At 47.9% G+C, this 17,972-nt stretch overlaps 2 protein-coding genes across 2 annotated transcripts in view; one reads left to right on the top strand and one right to left on the bottom strand.

Moving 5' to 3' along the window:
- The window catches only part of LOC136108578 (uncharacterized), a 32,619-nt gene extending 19,793 nt beyond the window's left edge, over positions 1-12,826 (bottom strand). The window contains exons 1-2 of the mRNA XM_071814984.1: positions 12,714-12,826; positions 12,385-12,649 (exon numbers count right to left, since the gene is read on the bottom strand). Of these exons, the coding sequence (XP_071671085.1) occupies positions 12,385-12,649; positions 12,714-12,826 (378 nt within the window). The remainder of the gene's footprint in view (positions 1-12,384; positions 12,650-12,713) is intronic.
- The window catches only part of BAIAP2L1 (BAR/IMD domain containing adaptor protein 2 like 1), a 32,178-nt gene continuing 26,842 nt past the window's right edge, over positions 12,637-17,972 (top strand). The window contains exon 1 of the mRNA XM_065850474.2: positions 12,637-12,875. Within this exon, the coding sequence (XP_065706546.1) occupies positions 12,825-12,875 (51 nt within the window). The 5' untranslated portion in view covers positions 12,637-12,824. The remainder of the gene's footprint in view (positions 12,876-17,972) is intronic.

The following is a 17,972-nucleotide window of genomic DNA, read 5'->3' on the forward strand; positions in this document are numbered from 1 at the left end:
TTACAGCTCTCAGTTCTGTTGTTCTGTGTTTCATTAAATCCTTCAAGAACCTGTGGAAGTTGAAAAGATGTCATTTAACTTTATAGAAGCTATGAGGATTTGTCCTTTGAATTACTTCACATAATATCACTCATAAATACAGATACAACAGATTTTTGTTATCTTTTATGATCATCTCAGCTGCTCTCCTGGCTCTAACAACAACTCTTCATACTCTCCTAAGATGAACGGTCATCTTTCCAAAGGACAACTGCAGACCTGAGTCCCCGTCAGTCTCTGGCACACACACCACCGGTAATCGGAGGTCACGGTCTTGCCGTAACTGTTCCTCTGAAAAGTCCTGCAAGATTCCCACCAAAACTTCCACTGCAAATGTATCACAATATAGATTTGAAGCCTGATTTCTTCACTTTTCCCTCCTTTCTCTTCTCTCAGTTTCACTCCCAGCAGAGTAAGTGCTGTTCTCCTTTAATGCCTGTTTCCATAGTAAAGCAAGACAAAAAGGCAAAAGGTAAAGGAGAATCAAGAGCTGTTCGTTCTGTTCCCAGCTGCACAGAACTGTATCCAGCAGAAAATTTTGATGCAGGTAACATAAAACATTTCATCTTATTTATTTCAGATTTTTATCCTCTTTTAAAGAATATGGAGAAATCCAAACATAAAAATATTTTGTCACACTGTAATAAATGTCATCTAAACATTTCAGGACTAAAAAATTAAACCATCTCTCATGTAAAACTTTGATTTCAATTGATTAGCCTTTCTAAAAGAAAAGGGGGGCAATCAGCATAAGATTGAATTGTCCCAGCCGCCAGCAGCTCGCACACGACGGGCAGTTATCGGGTGGCTTTCCTGGCCAGGACACTGGGAACTTCACGTGCACCCACCAGCCGCTGAGCGTTAGGCGCAGCTCTTCTGGAACTGCATTTGCACGCTAATTCTTCAGCCGAAGACCGAATTCTATTACCTGCGTCATCACTGGCTGCATTTGCTTATTGTTCTCATTTTCTTGGCAATAGCTGTATTTGTGCTGAACTAACTTGCCTTCCCCAGGAGCAACGCCTGGTACAGGTCGGTCCGCAGGTGAAGGTCCCGTCTCACTTCAGAAACTGCGACAGCGCAGTGCGGGAACTGCAGCCCGAACCCGCACTTCTATACAGCAATCACACCGCTGCACCGACCTCGAGGATTACTTTTGATTTATATACAGGTTAGTCCTTTTTCACCTTCTGGCCTTCTTTGAGAATATAACAACACAGCAACCTTGATGAAATTGGAATCAACTGTTAATTAGTATTCCACTAACTGGAGATGAAAGCCAAAGCATTCTGACTAAGAGGACACCGCACAAGGCATTCTGACTAAGAGGATACTGCACTTATTACGTTAAGCTATATATAACTGCATCAAATGGAATATTTAAGCGTTTTAACTTGAGCATTTTATGCGTTAGTAATTCACTTAATTATTTTCTCTAGAGAACAAGTGGTATAATATCCTGCTGATGCACGGGGAGTTACACGAATGAATCTTCAAGCATGAGGACAGGATGAGTTACCCAAGAGCCCCAGTTAAATCAATAAAAGCAGAAGGAAGCAGTGGGAAGGACGTTGCTCCCGGCTTATTTCACATCGCCGTGTGTACAGCAGGTACACGAATTATGCTGAAGACCTAGTTGCCTTAACTTAAAAATGTCTCTCAAATTTCCACCCTTTCATAAAAATCAAGAGCTACCTATGTATGTTACATTCTCATTTCAAACGTGTCTGCTGCCCCTCTTGCTTCACAATAACCATGTTCTAATGAGTCTGAGCTGTTCAGGTCACATCATACACAGTCACTACGATCCCAGAAAACAGGTGAGAATGAATCTGTAGAGAGTGAGAGGGCGTAAACAAGAAACTTCACTAACAGAGCAATAAATTAATGTGTCACTATTCTCCAACACACAGCCTCACTAACTCAGCTAAACCACCTTCTCTCTCAAATATTTCCTGCACTACGAACTATTTTTATAGCTCTGAACTTGATATGGGAAATATTACATCTGTAATCAACAACTGCAGAGAGGAATTGAGATGGGAAAGAGCCATAAAACGAGCAAGAAAGGCAGGGAGAAAGGGACATTACGTCAGAGACCTGAAAACGGCGAACAGGAATTCCGCCGGCTTGTGTGTACGTGGTTTATTCTATAGAATATTTTCACTTTATTGAAACAGTACTTACAGGTGTGCCAGGAGAAATCGAAAATCAAAGAAACAGAATAAGAGACTGACTGAAAACTGGCGAAGAAAAAGGAGCTGGGACTTTGACGGGTCCCCGATCCCAGCTGCACGTGGTGCTCCGGGCCGGGTGGCAGCCAGGGGCTCCATCCCCAGACCCCAGAGTCCCCGGACCCGCGGTGAAACACGGACCCACCGTGGGTCAGAGCAGCGTTAACGTGGAACAGAACCCCGCTACAGCGCTGCCCCCATGCACACACATTAACGTGGAACAGAACCTCACTACAGCGCTGCCCCCATGCACACGCACTAATGTCCAACAGAACCCCGCTACAGCGCTGCCCCCGTGCACACACATTAACGTGGAACAGAACCCCGCTACAGCGCTGCCCCCGTGCACACACACTAATGTCCAACAGAACCCCGTTACAGCGCTGCCCCCGTGCACATGCACTAATGTCCAACAGAACCCCGCTACAGCGCTGCCCCCGTGCACACGCACTAATGTCCAACAGAACCCCGCTACAGCGCTGCCCCCGTGCACACGCATTAACGTGGAACAGAACCCCGCTACAGCATTGCCCCCATGCACACACATTAACGTGGAACAGAACCCCGCTACAGCACTGCCCCCATGCACACGCACTAATGTCCAACAGAACCCCGTTACAGCGCTGCCCCCGTGCACACACACTAATGTCCAACAGAACCCCGCTACAGCGCTGCCCCCATGCACACACACTAATGTCCAACAGAACCCCGCTACAGCGCTGCCCCCGTGCACACACACTAATGTCCAACAGAACCCCGCTACAGCGCTGCCCCCGTGCACACGCATTAACGTGGAACAGAACCCCGCTACAGCATTGCCCCCATGCACACACATTAACGTGGAACAGAACCCCACTACAGCATTGCCCCCATGCACACATATTAACGTGGAACAGAACCCCACTACAGCGCTGCCCCCGTGCACACACACTAATGTCCAACAGAACCCCGCTACAGCACTGCCCCCATGCACACATATTAACGTGGAACAGAACCCCACTACAGCGCTGCCCCCGTGCACACGCTGCCGCCCGCGCTCTGGGTGGGCTGTGCTGACAGCCAGGCCGGCCGCCGGAGCCAGCTCCCAGCCCCTGCTGTGCTCAGGAACTCCAGCAGGTCGCTGCAGATCACTGCAGGAAAGCTGACATTAAGCTGCTGCGGTAGTTGCCCACTATCCAGGGATTCCTCCTGTGTAAGTGGAATTCCTACCCAACCACTTTGTCTGCCTTCTCAACTACTTTGTGCTGCTGCTGAAGAGAAGATGTGATTCTCGCCCACATCGTCTAGAAACCGAGAGCTAACAAAATATGACACATTTTTACCTTAACCCATTAACATTACCCAAACAGCACCAACTGTTGGCTCTACTTTGCAAGCTGAGTATTTCTGAACATTTTGGGGAAAATCTCCAGCTGCTAGCTGGTGAATCACCATAACGAAGTGTTCATTTCTCTATGAGGCTATCCATCAAGCTAAGCAACGCGTGGTTTTACACTCCCAGTCACACAGACCAGTTGACTTGGTCATTTTGACGTCACTCCCGACGCGACGCCAGGTGGTTGCCATAGTTCTCTTGAAGACTTGGAAAACTCCCCACAATGAAAGAGATTCAAAAGAAATTAACTATGCGATTTTCCCTCCTTGCCGGCAGTTATTCCTGTAATTACTTTCACTGTAGGTACTAATGAAGGAGTTCAAGATCTCCTTGTCCCTTTGCTACAGCGCTGCTCGTCTTTGACCTTTTTGTTTCCTGTGAGTACAGATTTTGGTCCTTGGCCGTCAAGGACGCATTTATTCTTTTTATAAGTATTATTCCATTATGAATTCATAGCCAAGCATAGTAAACCCAGATTTCAGCCCTCCCCTTTGCAGCCCTTGTCAAGTTGCCATTGCTGCCCTGATCTCACCTTCACAATTCGCAACACCCCTTTCCTGCCCGCAGAGCCCCAGGTGACACAGTCAGACCCCCGCTGGCTGCACCCCCGCAGCGCGGCTCTCACGCCAAAGTGCTTCTGCGCCCAAAGGCTTGGGTAAGAACGCCTGGGGAATGAGGCTGTAGAAACTCCCCCCGCACATTCCAACCGCGGTGCTGAAGAAGTACTATTTGTATCAACATTTTCACCGGCAGTATTAACTCTACACACCATCTCATCCCTTAGAAATTTCCAGAAAAATCAACCAAACAGGTTAATACTAGAAGCATTAGCCATAAAATTGAGAATTAAAATGGAGTAGAGGAACAGAACTTCTGGAAAGAGCGAGCAGTCCCCGGTGCTCACAGTGCGGATTTCGAAGGATTCGGAGAGGGGAGGAGAGCGGTGAACATCTGCTCTGTCAGCCGGGGACCAAGGGGACTTCGTTTACTGATCTGGAATAAGCGCCCAGTAAAACATCTCATCTTCTTCGGTATCAAAAGAAGGGGACAATCTTAATTGTCTTTTTTTTAATGCATTACTATGTACTGCAATGCTTTTGTCTCATCCTCGTGTCTGTAAATGCGATCTACAGAACACCAAAAGCAGAGCCTGGGCACTCTGGCAACTTTTCACGCTTAAAAGTATAAAACCAATGTCAGGTCCCTGGGCTTCTGGAACTTTCAGATCCAAACTGAAACCTGAATTTTGCAGCTTGGGCCCTTCTCTGCTGTCAAGAGAGGGCTTGATTGTTTTTTTTGATTTGCTTCTGATTTACTTCTAGTTGCTAAGCAGTATTACAACATAACAATGTGGGCAGAGAGATAAAACTTTATATAAGGTTTCAGCTGCAAAGTTTGTCTATTCCTTGATACCAGTGAAAAACAGCTTCACGAAGAAGTTCCATCTCTATCCACAGCACAACCAACTGATTGATGAGGAGCAGGCAATGAAAACGTGGCATGTCCACCAGCTATCTCCTGACATTGTAAGAGTCAAAGGAGGAGGAAATGGCACCAAATCATGGTTCACAAATCCTATCAGTGTAAGAGTTCCTGAGGAACGGTTTTCTCTCTGAAAAGTTCACTTTATTCCAAGCTTAACACAAATCAAGAGAACAAAATGAAAGCTGGGCTCCACGGAAATAAATCAAAAACTCCAATTGATTCCAGCTCAAGCAAAATTTAGTCCTAAATTTAACAGAGACATAAATCTCATAAATGATCTTGATAAAAAGACCTACTACGTGCCTTTTTCCTTACTTTGGGCAAGTGGTATTGTACAGGAAAAACAGCTTCAAAATTCAACATAGCCATGTAGAAACCCCTGAAGTTAATAAGAATCTCAGTATTGGATTCAGTGAACTCTAGGGTGGTGTGGCGTTAATAAGCAGCATAAAAGCAACTCCATTTATGTCCTGCACCCAGACACAAGATTCTCTGGTTCCAGGACACAGCAAGCTCTGAAAGATCCCAGGAATCCCTGAAACAGAAACTACAGTCCTCACGTGAAAAGGACAAGAGAAACAGCAAAATCCTTCTTCCTCAGAAGCCATACGACAGAGCAGCTGCCGTGTCTGTATCACAGCACAACACAAACAATTCTTACCTAACGAGTTTTTTGTGACTCTGATAATTCACTGGCTTCATATGGAGAATTCTGCCTTGGAACCCCAGAGCAGGTCAGTGGCCGCTGTGCAGCTGTCAGGAGCCACGCGCTTTCTCCTCCTGTGCCAGGTGAGGATGACAAAGCAGCTCCTTAGTCCAGCCCTAGATCCCAGCTCCCTGATCATCTGCACCACACGTGTTACTTCACATGCAGGATCTCTTTTGCTGTTAACTTACCTTTAAAGTGAAAACTGAGCTGCACCCAGAGAAAAACTCATTGCAGGGACCCACCTTAAAGGCCAGACATGCCCAACCACCTTGGATTTCGGTGCCTCCCCTCAGCGTGCTGCTGTAACGCTGCGGAGCTCAGCCGCCCTCAGACTCCCCAGGCCCCGTGCCAAGCCCCCGGGCACACACCACGTACCTGCGGTATCATTGCAGGCAAATACTACTCAGGCAAGCTACGACACAGCCCTCGGATGCATTCAGACACTTTGAACTGAAAACTGCAAACCAAAGTAATGGTGAAGGGTTTACAGCCCAAGGGTGGAGCCCAGCAGTGACCCAAACAAGTGGTGACCAGCACGGCTGCTGTCAGTACGCTCCAGAGCAAACCCACCCGGAACCAGGTGGATTTGAGCCATCTCACACCACGTTGCCTCGAGGCTCAGAACCACTCGTGACACAGCCCACGATATTCTTTTCAAACGAGAAAGCTCAGCAGAAGTGATGAATGTCAAGCCAAACTCTTTCAGCAAATCCTTAGGAACTGTACTGACTCCAACGAAGACAGTTACTCATGAGCTGAAAAGCCACCCGTAATCACTCCAACTTCCCTACCCAGGCAATTTTCCCAATCTTAATGCAACTCCAGTGAGGAAGTTTGACCCTGGAGCTACCACCTTTCAGACCCCCAGACCGATCATCCTCTCCATCAAAATCTCCAGGACTGCCCCTAGCAGTCTAATCTAATCAATGTTGTCCCATCTTTGCAGAACAACCCTCTGCCTCCAACCATGGCCCTTCCCAGGCGGTTTGCAAGCCAGGCACAAGACCCAAGTGGAGACAGTAACCCTCAGCGCCTGCTTTGGGGTCTGCTGCAGAGACACACGCCGTGCACACGCTTGTGACAGGCGCGATTATAAATACCCATCACATGCTGCACGGATTGCTCCCAGACGTGCGCTGCTGAGCACCAGCCAGCACCGCCCGTGTACTTTTGGGAAGCAGCGGCAGCGCGGCCGCCAGGCCGCGGGTGTCTGTGGCGGACGTGGGCAGGCAGAGCGGCGTCCCGCTCCGCGCCAGCAGCTCCCGGAGCAGCGGCCGAGCAGCGGAGGGAAGGCAGGCTCACAGGAGTCCGTCCAAAGAAACCTCAGCTCAGTCCAATCCAACAATACCCACGTATGGGTTTGGAATCATCATATTTTTATTACCAAAAAGTAAAAATTGATTACTTTCTTGGTATCGGTACAGCTTCTAAAAAATGATCATAACTAAATCGTAAGTTACAGGAAGAACGTAACGGTATTTTCTTTGAACTGTTTATTATTAATACAGTCATCTTTCCTGAACATTTTTCTAGTAATTCCTCATTACAGTACAACTGCATAAAAGGGCTGTTGATGAGCTACAAGTTTCTTCTCAGTTCGGAAATACAGTTCTAGGATTTTTGCCATTTTTCAAGTACAATCAAATTATCAGCATTATGTACTTGTTCTGTTTTTTTTCTAGCTGTGAAAAGGAAGAGATAAGGACGGCATCAACATTTATGTGTGAGTTCTTGGAAAATACTCACAGAAATGCTACTGGACACCCGGTGCACGTTCAGGCCCCAGCCCAGCAGCAGCAGCACGTACCACGTACCACCTACCACGTACCAGGTACCACGTACCAGGTACCACGTGCCGAGTCTTTGTCTTCTACCCCATAACAAGCATGGATTACTCTTGCTCTGGCTATAGTGTGCAATCTACTGCTGTGACTAAGATCAGCAATGTGCAGATGCTGTGTTCAGCTGCAGTTCTCTGCACTCAGCCCCAGGCAACCCCAGTTTATCCATCTGGAACAGAGTACACCTCTTGCTACTTAATCTCAAGTTGACAAATTACAAAAAGGGAGAAAAACAAACAGGTAGTTATTTAAAACACTGTGGTTTTGGCGTGAGGCAAATCCCTGGAACCAAAATGGATAGAAGTTTCTAACAATAGTTTCACCAAAATGTTGGCTTCCTACTAGTGCTGACTTCCAAAAGAAAGTTACAGGTCCCAAGGCATATCTAGATTTCAGTAACATGAACATCCTAACAGCACTTACACCCTTGAGAAAATAAACACAGGGCTGAGTATGAGCAATATAAAGGCTGTTCCATGTGCTTACCACTAATATCTACCTCGTTACATTACAAAGCGCTTTGAGAAAGCCTTGAGCATAAAAATGAGACGTTTCTTTTGTTCCATCGCACATAGCTTGCTTGCCATCTAGTGGACAGAGCCAGTGAATTAAAGCCAGCATGCCTACTTCAGCAAGCGAGCATGACCTAATGTGTGGGCATAAGAGTTTTTAATTAAATACTGCAATTAGCAGCAGAAAAAGATTAGCGTTGCTAACAGTACTGCCTATTGGATTCCCTTCAACTCTAAATTTTGTCTAAATCCTAGGCAACGTAAAAAAACCTTTAAAAAATGCATTCTTCTATACCATACATTCCTTCCCGTCTCAAAAAATAAACCACAATGGAGAAATCGGATTATAATTCAACTTATAATATTGCCAAAACAATTTGCAACACGAGACAACTGGGACACAAAACACAAACATCCGAAGCGCTCACCTGCAAGACAAAACCGTCAGGCCAGGTCTCGTCTGAAGAGTTCAGAAAAGGTGTTCTGCACCTCCTTGATTTTTTCCCCATAAAGTACAGTGAATTAATTACAGGTTTATATTAAGCATTTGATTAAGTGTCTTCCCTGATCAGAGTGCTCAGTATCTTATTGAGTTGACCTGTGGTTCTGAGTTACAGCTCATTTGCTCTGAAACCACCTCAGGACAATGAACAGCAGGGAACAAAATGATTTTCCGCTTGCTTGCATCAGTTTAAAAATGGGGTAACTCCACGGAACTAATCAGAGCCGAATCAAGCCAAAGGGTTCAGTAAGCCTTCCAAAGTTCTACACACATCTTTTGAATGACACTTTGTGTCAGTTTTACTGTGCTTCTGTATTGTCAGATTGAAGGGATTAAAATACCTGAAAAATTCCTTGTAAGGGTCAAGAGAGAACAAAAAGTAGATACCAATCAGGAAAACCAGCAGGTAGAGTCACTTTGATTTCCTGTTCAGAAAGTCTGACTCTGAATGTTGTTCGATATCATTAAATAACATGTGGCGTACAGATTTTTTTCCTTCATCCAGTTCAATGTCTGCTAATGACCACAGGGAAGGAACGGGCCACGGCTGGCGGTACCATGCATAAGCGATTGCTGCTTAGCTACAACTTATTTAATTAGTTACAGTCATATTAAGCTATCTGAAACATATGTTAAAGATCTAATGATGAGCTGACATTAACAGGTCATTACAGCATACTTAAATAGTTTCCAAAGAATATTGGAATATGCTGCTGACATGCAAATAGGATACTTACAGAAAACAATCATACATAAAAATAGCACTGATTTGAAAGAAATGCATCTTTTTACTCAAAGGAATATTTCTGAGTATGTACTTTTTCAAAATAGATATCAATTATCTCATTTGCTTATTACGATTTCAATTCCATAAGGCTGAGAATGCATGGGGAAATTTTTATTGTTGCTACTCATGTTCCAAAGCTTAAACGTGAGAAAGGAGAACTGGCCTTCTGTGTGGAATAAATATAAGCACTCATTTGGATTTAGTCCCTCGACAGCAGCTTTGCTACCAAACGTATGTGATTCTGCCAACTACTAACCTGCCGGGTCCCCTCTAACCTGCAGTACTCGTGGGACACAATTATTGCTTGAGCTGCAGTACAAATATGGACACAACAAACATACCACAGGATGGGTTCACCACCGAAGTAAGAATATTCCCTTCTTCGTATTTTCTGGCCATCAGAACAATACACGTTAAAAGTAAGCAGCACAACATTATCAGGTTAATTTTAGTTTCAGAGAGCACATAGGAGCAGCCATCACAGCCACTCTCCCGCTCCGAACTCCGCCCCAGGGCAAGGTCAGCAGGGAGTCCTTAGAGTCTCAAGAAACCATTCCAAATTCACAGCCCTGAGTACTCAAACACTGCTGTGCCCAAAACCCAGCGCTAGTGATGAACACAATAAACCCCAAAGTTCTAAATAAAAACAACATAGCTGATATGAGCATGTTTCTTATAAGCGCTTACAGTAGTATGTAGGCAACGGAGCTTAAAGGTGTATTCATTAGGGTTTCAGTTTTGCAAGTTATTAAGTATTCTGTCCTGATCAGACAAAACACAAGAGGCCTCCTGCACACGTTTAAATGTAAGAGCATCCTTAAGTAACTTGCAGAACTGAAATCTCATTCAAGCGTTCTTAATTCATGTTGTTTGCACACATCAGGATTAGTTCCAGCTAAGTCAGTAACGTAACACTAATCTTAACACAATGCAAGATCAAAAATTCCTAAGAGAACAAGATACTTGTACTACAAGCTCAGGCAGACTTTTTTCTGAGTGAATTTGAAAATTGATGATTTATAGCAAATATCTGGATACTTGTACATTAAGAACTGGATTTGCCTGCCAAGCTTCAAGCTTTCCAGTCACTCAGTAAAACACAATACTGAACTAGAACAGAGCAATACTACCAATCATTCTAATTTTAAATAGTCTACAGCACTAAAAACTTAAAAAAGCTTACATGACAACTCTAAAAATTGTATATACGTGAGGAGTGCGAAAACTAATACCAAAGGTCAAGAAGAATGCAAGAGAATATGAAGTTCAGCAGACCTTTAAAACATCTACATCTGCTTACAAAGCAAAAAGACCTTTAGAAATGTGGATTTTGAAACGCTGAGCATCCCCACAATATGCTAAGTATTGTACCATTTTTAAACAATTCTGCCCACATTGCTTATCCTTATAGTTTCTTTCTGTGTATTTCATTAATACTCACATTGCTATTTACAACTGAACTTAGCACACCAGCTGGACACCAACGCACTGAATCCCAGGTGAGCTCCAGAGGTCAGAGGAACCCAGACAAACGCTTTGCCCCTAATGGGAATAACACCCTCCCTGCTATACAGTGCACTCCCTGCTATACAGTGCACTCCCAGCTATACAGTGCACTCCCAGCTATACAGTGCACTCCCTGCTATACAGTGCACTCCCAGCTATACAGTGCACTCCCTGCTATACAGTGCACTCCCAGCTCCTTCAGCAGGACTCGGAAGAGGAAAAATCCTTTTCTCCATCTTCCTTTAGACACCTGCTCCCTCAGATTTGAATGCCAGGCTGTTGAGGAGGAACATCCTTCCCATGCACTGGCACATGCAAGCAGTAGCACCCAGGCACAGCCTGCTCCTGGAGTTGTAAAAACTCTTCAGACAAAGGACTTGGGAATAAACAGTGGGATTCTTCATCCCGCTCTCAGGCAAGCAGCCGCCTCACATTCGAGAGGACTGTCTGCATGAGCAAACACTGCTTGGTGGGAACACAAATTGCAGACTTGGGCCTAAAATAATTCACCATACCTACAGAATAATGTTATAAACTGGATTATTACGGAAAAGTGATGAATACCATAAATACCAGAAGTCTGTAAAGACTTTACCTGGGAGTATGAAGTCTCATAGAACTCCCTCTCTGCCTGGCATTTTAGCCGTATCCAAGATAACGCCCTAAGTGCCCACTTTTTCCCAGAAGCTGTAGTTCTAGAGGCACAAACACCTCCATGTGCTTGAACGAAAACATTTTTACAGCTCTTGAAACCTGAAAACAACCTTGTCCCACATCAGAGTCCAACATCGAGGGTTCTGTTCCAAGTCCAGTTTTTGTTGCATGCCTGCCATGATTTTATGGCTGCAATAAAGTGGGGGAAACGGAGAGACAGTGCCCAAGAGAAGGATTTCTAACGCTTAAGGAGGTTGATTACGCCTCAGGCGCTCAATACCTAGCACTGCGTCTGAGTTTTAAATACCCAAGGTTATGAAATTCCCATAAAGTCCTTCAAGATAGTGCTGGTATTACATTATCAGAAAGATATTCCAACAAGCATACTTTAAATTAATCTCACAATCTCTGGACGATTTATGGTCCACAAAAATTTATAGCTCACCCCAGTCCTCCTTCCCCCTCGCCCTGCCCATGGAGGCCTCATGAGGCATTTCGCGGAGGAAAAGATCACCGGGGCACTGTTTTACCGGTGTGTACTTAAAAGAAATAGAAAACCTCAGCACGTAGCACGAGGCTCAGGTGGTGCCCTGGACCAGGATTCGGGAGAAGGCCATTTCTGTCCTCACCTCAGAGGAAACCCCCCACTCTCCCTCATGTGGAGGGGAGAAAGGGACCTTCACTAGCAGTGCTGGGGCTGTGCTAATTAATTCTGACAGGACTAATTAGTTAATTCTTACAGAGCCCTCAGCTGCTCGGATGAAGAGTTTACCGCCGACTTCGCTGGACACCGAACAGCGGAGCCGCCTCCTGACAGGGCCCCCGCACGGCCCGGGGCCTCCGCGGAGCCACGGCCGCCGGAGCCGAGGAGGAGAGGCTGGTCCCCCGGGGAGGAGGGGCTGGAGTTCCCGGGCGGGGAGGCGGGCGGGAGGCGGTGCCCCGGCCGGAGCGGGCGGTGCCGGCTCCAGTGCAGCGAGCGAGCGGGGCGGTCCCGCCCAGCCAGTCCTGCCGCGTCAGGAGCCGCGGCCCCGCAGGCCCCGCTCCCCGGCTGGTTCCACAAGTTTTTGACAGTTTCTCCGCGGCGCAGGGAGCGGGCGAGGCTGCTGCGGCGGGCCGGGCCGGGGCCGAGGCGCTCTGCGGAGGACGAGGCCGTTCCCCCGGCCGCCTTCCCGCCGGCACCATGTCCCGGGACCCCGAGGAGGTGAACAGGCTGACGGAGAGCACCTACAAAGTGAGTCCGGCCGCGCCGGGGGCTGCCCGCGGCCGCCGAGCCTGGGCAGACGGCGGCCACCTTTGCCCGCCGGCCGGCCCGGCGCTGCCCGCGGGGGGGCTGTTGGCCGCGGGGGGGCTGTTGGCCGCGGGGGGGCTGTTGGCCGCGGGGGGGCTGTTGGCCGCGGCGGGGCTGTTGCCCGCGGGGGGGGCTGTTGCCCGCGGCGGGGCTGTCGGGGCCGGGGCGAGAGCTCAGGGCGGCCGCGCAGACCAAACTTTTGGGGTTTTTTCCCCCTTCTCTTTCCCTTCCTTGTGGGGGATCTCGCGCGTCCCAGCGTGTCACAGACGTGTGAATAACGCGAGCGGGCCCGGGCGGAGCAGCGGGGCCCGGCTCCCCTCGCCGCAGCACCCGGGCGGCACCGCCGGGCCCCGCCACACGGGCCGGGCCGCTCCACGCCCGGGACCGGCGGCTCCGGGACCGCTCTCGCCCTCTCTAGCAGGCTCGTTTCTCCAGCGAGCCGTAATTCCCCCGGTGTGTTTTGACGATAAGGTGGTTTGGAGATCTTGGTGCTTGTGGTCCTCTACTTAAACCGTTTCTTCACGCGGGCCAGAGCCTGAAAATGGCTTAACATCGAAGTAAGTTGTGTGGCTGCATCCCGAGCTGGTAATCGGGTCTGTGTGGTACACCCAGCACTGCCCTAACGCCCACCAGTTTAGGTCAGAAGACTTTTAACCTTTCCAAAATGCCTCATTACTTGCAGAATGAAAAATATTTTGCATATGGGCAGTATCCAATTGTTTTGAACTTTTTTTTTCTCTATAAACTCAGCCCTTCCAAACCCACCAATTCTAATTGGGCAAAATTCCCTTAAGAATGGCACTTTTGGTTGAGTAGTGCTGGGTCTCTGATCTTCGTTCTGTGCAGTGTGTTGAACGAGGGAAAGCACTTAAATTTGCAAATGCATTTAATCATGCAAATGAACTTAAAGCTACAATGCATTTGCAGCTCTGAGCCCAAAGGAAGGCTTTCTGGGGGACTGTTTGATTTTACAATTTACTAAATCTTACTGGTTTACCATCAAATGTTTTCATATTTCTGATCATGTTATCGTTTAAAGCTCTGTAAAAGTGTTTTCTGGAATATTTTGCTGTTAGTTTTGTTGTTCTCTAACACACTTAAATCAACTTTACTCCTTCAAGTAGTCCATTTATATTGACGTTGTATTTGATGTTTACTTTGTTTGGACTTGGATATCAAATTCATGTAGAACTACAGAAAAAAAACAGGGACGACCTGACCATACGTTTTGTCCTCTAGAATCGGTGCAGGTCGTCTTCCACGGTCTGGTGCTTTTTGGTATCAGTTACGCTCACAGCAAGGCCATAAGCAAACATGAATTCCTCTTTCCCAGAAGAGCAGCTGGTAAATACCTGGGCAGTTGACGGTTCAGGGCTGTGCTGACAAAGGACCATCCTGCCCTGTCTGTGGACGTCCAGAATGTGGCTAGAACAGTTTGACAGAGGAGAGGGAAGCAAATCTCGTGTGTGTTTTAATGGATATAATATAAAACAGGCTTTAAAGGAAGGACAGACCTCTAAATAAACAAAACCTTCCCTGTTACTCAGTACTTATTTCCTGAGAAAGTTTACCCTTTTGTTTTTTCAACTGATTCAAAGGGATACTTAAGGCTGAAACAACCAGCAAAAACACAGTACTGCACAGTTAGTGTTGAGGGTGTGATGAAACGTCTTCTCTGTGGGTATTTTGAGAGGTCTGGTATGTTGCATCACATAGCTGGTACTCACAGGCCTGGAAACCTCCTGCCCTGCCCTCATCGCAAATGGAAACTTTAGCCAGATAAGGTATAAAGGCTGCTTCAGATAGAGAGTGGATTCTGGGGCCACTTTAGAGCAGTTATTTCTATATCCAAGTTAAAATCTTGGAAATACTTAAGGGCAGAGAGCAGTAGGCTGCGTATTCAGCACTTGCTGTGGCTGTGATCACAGCTCCCTCATCTAAAGCAAATGAACGCCTCTTTGTGCCGTGCTCTCCTCTGCTTCGGAACGCTCATGGAACCTCTGCTCTTGTTGTGTGCAGTCCCAGCAGCACAGTGCGTGAAACTGCGCTGGGGTGGATGAAATCAGGAGCCGTGCTTGTGTTTCCCCTACCAATAAGAAGAAAGGCTTAGTCTGGGGAAACCAGTGCAGTGCAGTGCTGGCATCTGTGTCCCTCGGGACTGAACACAGGCTTCTGACTTCTCAAAAGAAAATTCATTTTTGAGTGACCTGGAAAAAAATAATAGAAAATGAAATGGAATACCTTGCTGGTCTGTTTTCCATTGCTTTTCTTTCTTACAGTGCTAATCCATTGGATTTATTAGATACATAGTAACCCATGTTATACAAAGCTTCAAAATATACTTACAGAAGTCATCAGATTGCTACGTAATGCCCTCATATTTTCATGTTATTCACCCTTTTTGTTGGCAACAACATTGGAAAGCAAATACCTCAACGTTTTTTAGCTAACCTGACTAAATAAACAACATAATCCACAAATAATGTATGTGTGTGCAAACACAAACATCAAGGCTGACATTTACTCTTTATGTAATACCTGAAGAGTCACTTCAATGCATGATCGGAATGGCACGTGCAGAATGAATCCCAAGGGTGTGGGAGCCGATGACTACAGCGCTCAGAGCCGCCCTTTGCCAGGGCCCTGCTGAGGGTTCGCTGGTGACACGCTGCCCTGCCCCGGCCATCCCGCAGCGGTGTGACACGCTGCTCTGACCTGGCCATCCCGCAGCGGTGTGACACGCTGCCCTGGCCGGGCCGTCCCGCAGCGGTGTGACACGCTGCCCTGACCGGGACGTCCCGCAGCGGTGTGACACGCTGCCCTGGCCGGGCCGTCCCGCAGCGGTGTGACACGCTGGCCTGCCCCGGCCGTCCTGCAGCGGTGTGACATGCAGCCCTGACCGGGACGTCCCGCAGCGGTGTGACACGCAGCCCTGACCGGGACGTCCCGCAGCGGTGTGACACGCTGCCCTGACCGGGACGTCCCGCAGCGGTGTGACACGCTGGCCTGACCGGGACGTCCCGCAGCGGTGTGACACGCTGCTCTGACCTGGCCATCCCGCAGCGGTGTGACACGCTGCCCTGGCCGGGCCGTCCCGCAGCGGTGTGACACGCTGCCCTGACCGGGACGTCCCGCAGCGGTGTGACACGCTGCCCTGACCGGGACGTCCCGCAGCGGTGTGACACGCTGCTCTGACCTGGCCATCCCGCAGCGGTGTGACACGCTGCCCTGGCCGGGCCGTCCCGCAGCGGTGTGACACGCTGCCCTGCCCCGGCCGTCCCGCAGCGGTGTGACACGCTGCCCTGGCCGGGCTGTCCCGCAGCGGTGTGACACGCTGCCCTGCCCCGGCCGTCCCGCAGCGGTGTGACACGCTGCCCGTGCTGGGCTGTCCCGCAGCGGTGTGACACGCTGCCCGTGCTGGGCCGTCCCGCAGCGGTGTGACACGCTGCCCGTGCTGGGCTGTCCTGCAGCGGTGTGACACGCTGCCCGTGCTGGGCTGTCCCGCAGCGGTGTGACACGCTGCCCTGCCCCAACCATGCCGCAGCGGTGTGACACGCTGCCCTGGCCGGGCCGTCCCGCAGCGGTGTGACACGCTGCCCTGGCCAGGACATCCCACAGCAGTGTGACACGCTGCCCTGGCCGGGACATCGCCACCCTCGCACACACACTGCGTCAGCCAGGAGCGCTGTTAAATCTCGGTGCATTACCACGACTCGTACAGATTCATTTTATCTGTTGTATGTGGGGGGAAACCATTTGGCATCCGCACGGTGCAGGGGAAAGGGCGCGAAGCAGGGAAGCACTGCGTCACGGACCTGTCCGTCTGTCCGCGTGGTCTCAGGCTGGGCAGGCGGCTCACAGATCGCTCCTGTGGTTTGAGGTTTCCGGAGCTCTTGGTAATAGCGTGATAGCTGTAATTCATCGGTGTTGTAGTCTTGGATTTTAAAGATCTGTTTCTCTGCATTCAAGTAAATCTTGCACAGAAATTCTGATGATCAACTGAAGTGTATGATTAGACTGTTTAAAAAACAAACTAACAAAGTCCCACAAAACAAAACCGAACAAACTAAAGCCACAAAACTGTGTTTGATGGAGTGCTGTGCTCTCCAGAGGGGCATGCGCTCTCTACAGGGGCATGTGGAATTCTTTTGCTAGGCTACATTGTCTTATCAGGGAAATGTATTGGATAAATTCAGTTTAAAGCCCTAACTACTGTGTTTCCATGTTTTAAAAAGACTTGCAATTAGATTAAACTACCAGACTTATTTACCCAAATTAAAATGCACCTTTAGTCCCAGCATGTGCTGCAGTGAGGCTATTGGTTTGCATCACTGAAACAGAAATTTCCGCTAACATAGGGAAAGAGGAGTTTTTGAGAGTTTGCATGTGTATGAAGTCCAGTTCTATCTGGGTGCAAATGATGTATTTTGACCTTACTTAAGAGTGATGGCTGCTGAGAGTCTCCTGGGCCACGTGTTCATAACCTGGAAACTTTGTAACGTACTGATGGATGATGCATTAATATTTCTCTTAGAAAGGAAATGTTCCATCAAGCTGAATAATAATTAGTCATCAGAGTTAGTCTTTTTGAATGAACACTGGTGTCCTGATTTAGCTTTATGTTGTTTTAGAACGGGTTTAACAGAATGGAAAAAAATAACTTAAAACTGAGATAGCTTAATGTGAGATGTCCTGAGGGCTTAATCAAGCCCTCTGAGAGCTGCACCGTGGATTTCAAAAGCTAAAGGACATGAAATCAATAATGCACAAAGCGCCCTCCAGTGCGTTCTCAGATGCAGTGTAGCAACACTAAAGACTTCTCCCAAAAACTTAGTTTTGCTGTCTTCCAAATTGAGGAATAAGAATTTAAACTGACTTATTAGTGCTATAGAAAGGTTAGCTGTGAATAGCCATAGTGATGGTAATATGAGTTCGTGTTAGACATCAAGATCTGCTTTTCTGTGCTAGTTTTATAATTTCAGATTTCTACCCAAATACATTGTTACCCGCTCTTGCAAAAGCGCCTGCAGGATGTAAACT

Source organism: Patagioenas fasciata, chromosome 15 (genome assembly GCF_037038585.1).
Source record: "Patagioenas fasciata isolate bPatFas1 chromosome 15, bPatFas1.hap1, whole genome shotgun sequence".
Classification (NCBI taxonomy): Eukaryota; Metazoa; Chordata; class Aves; order Columbiformes; family Columbidae; genus Patagioenas; species Patagioenas fasciata.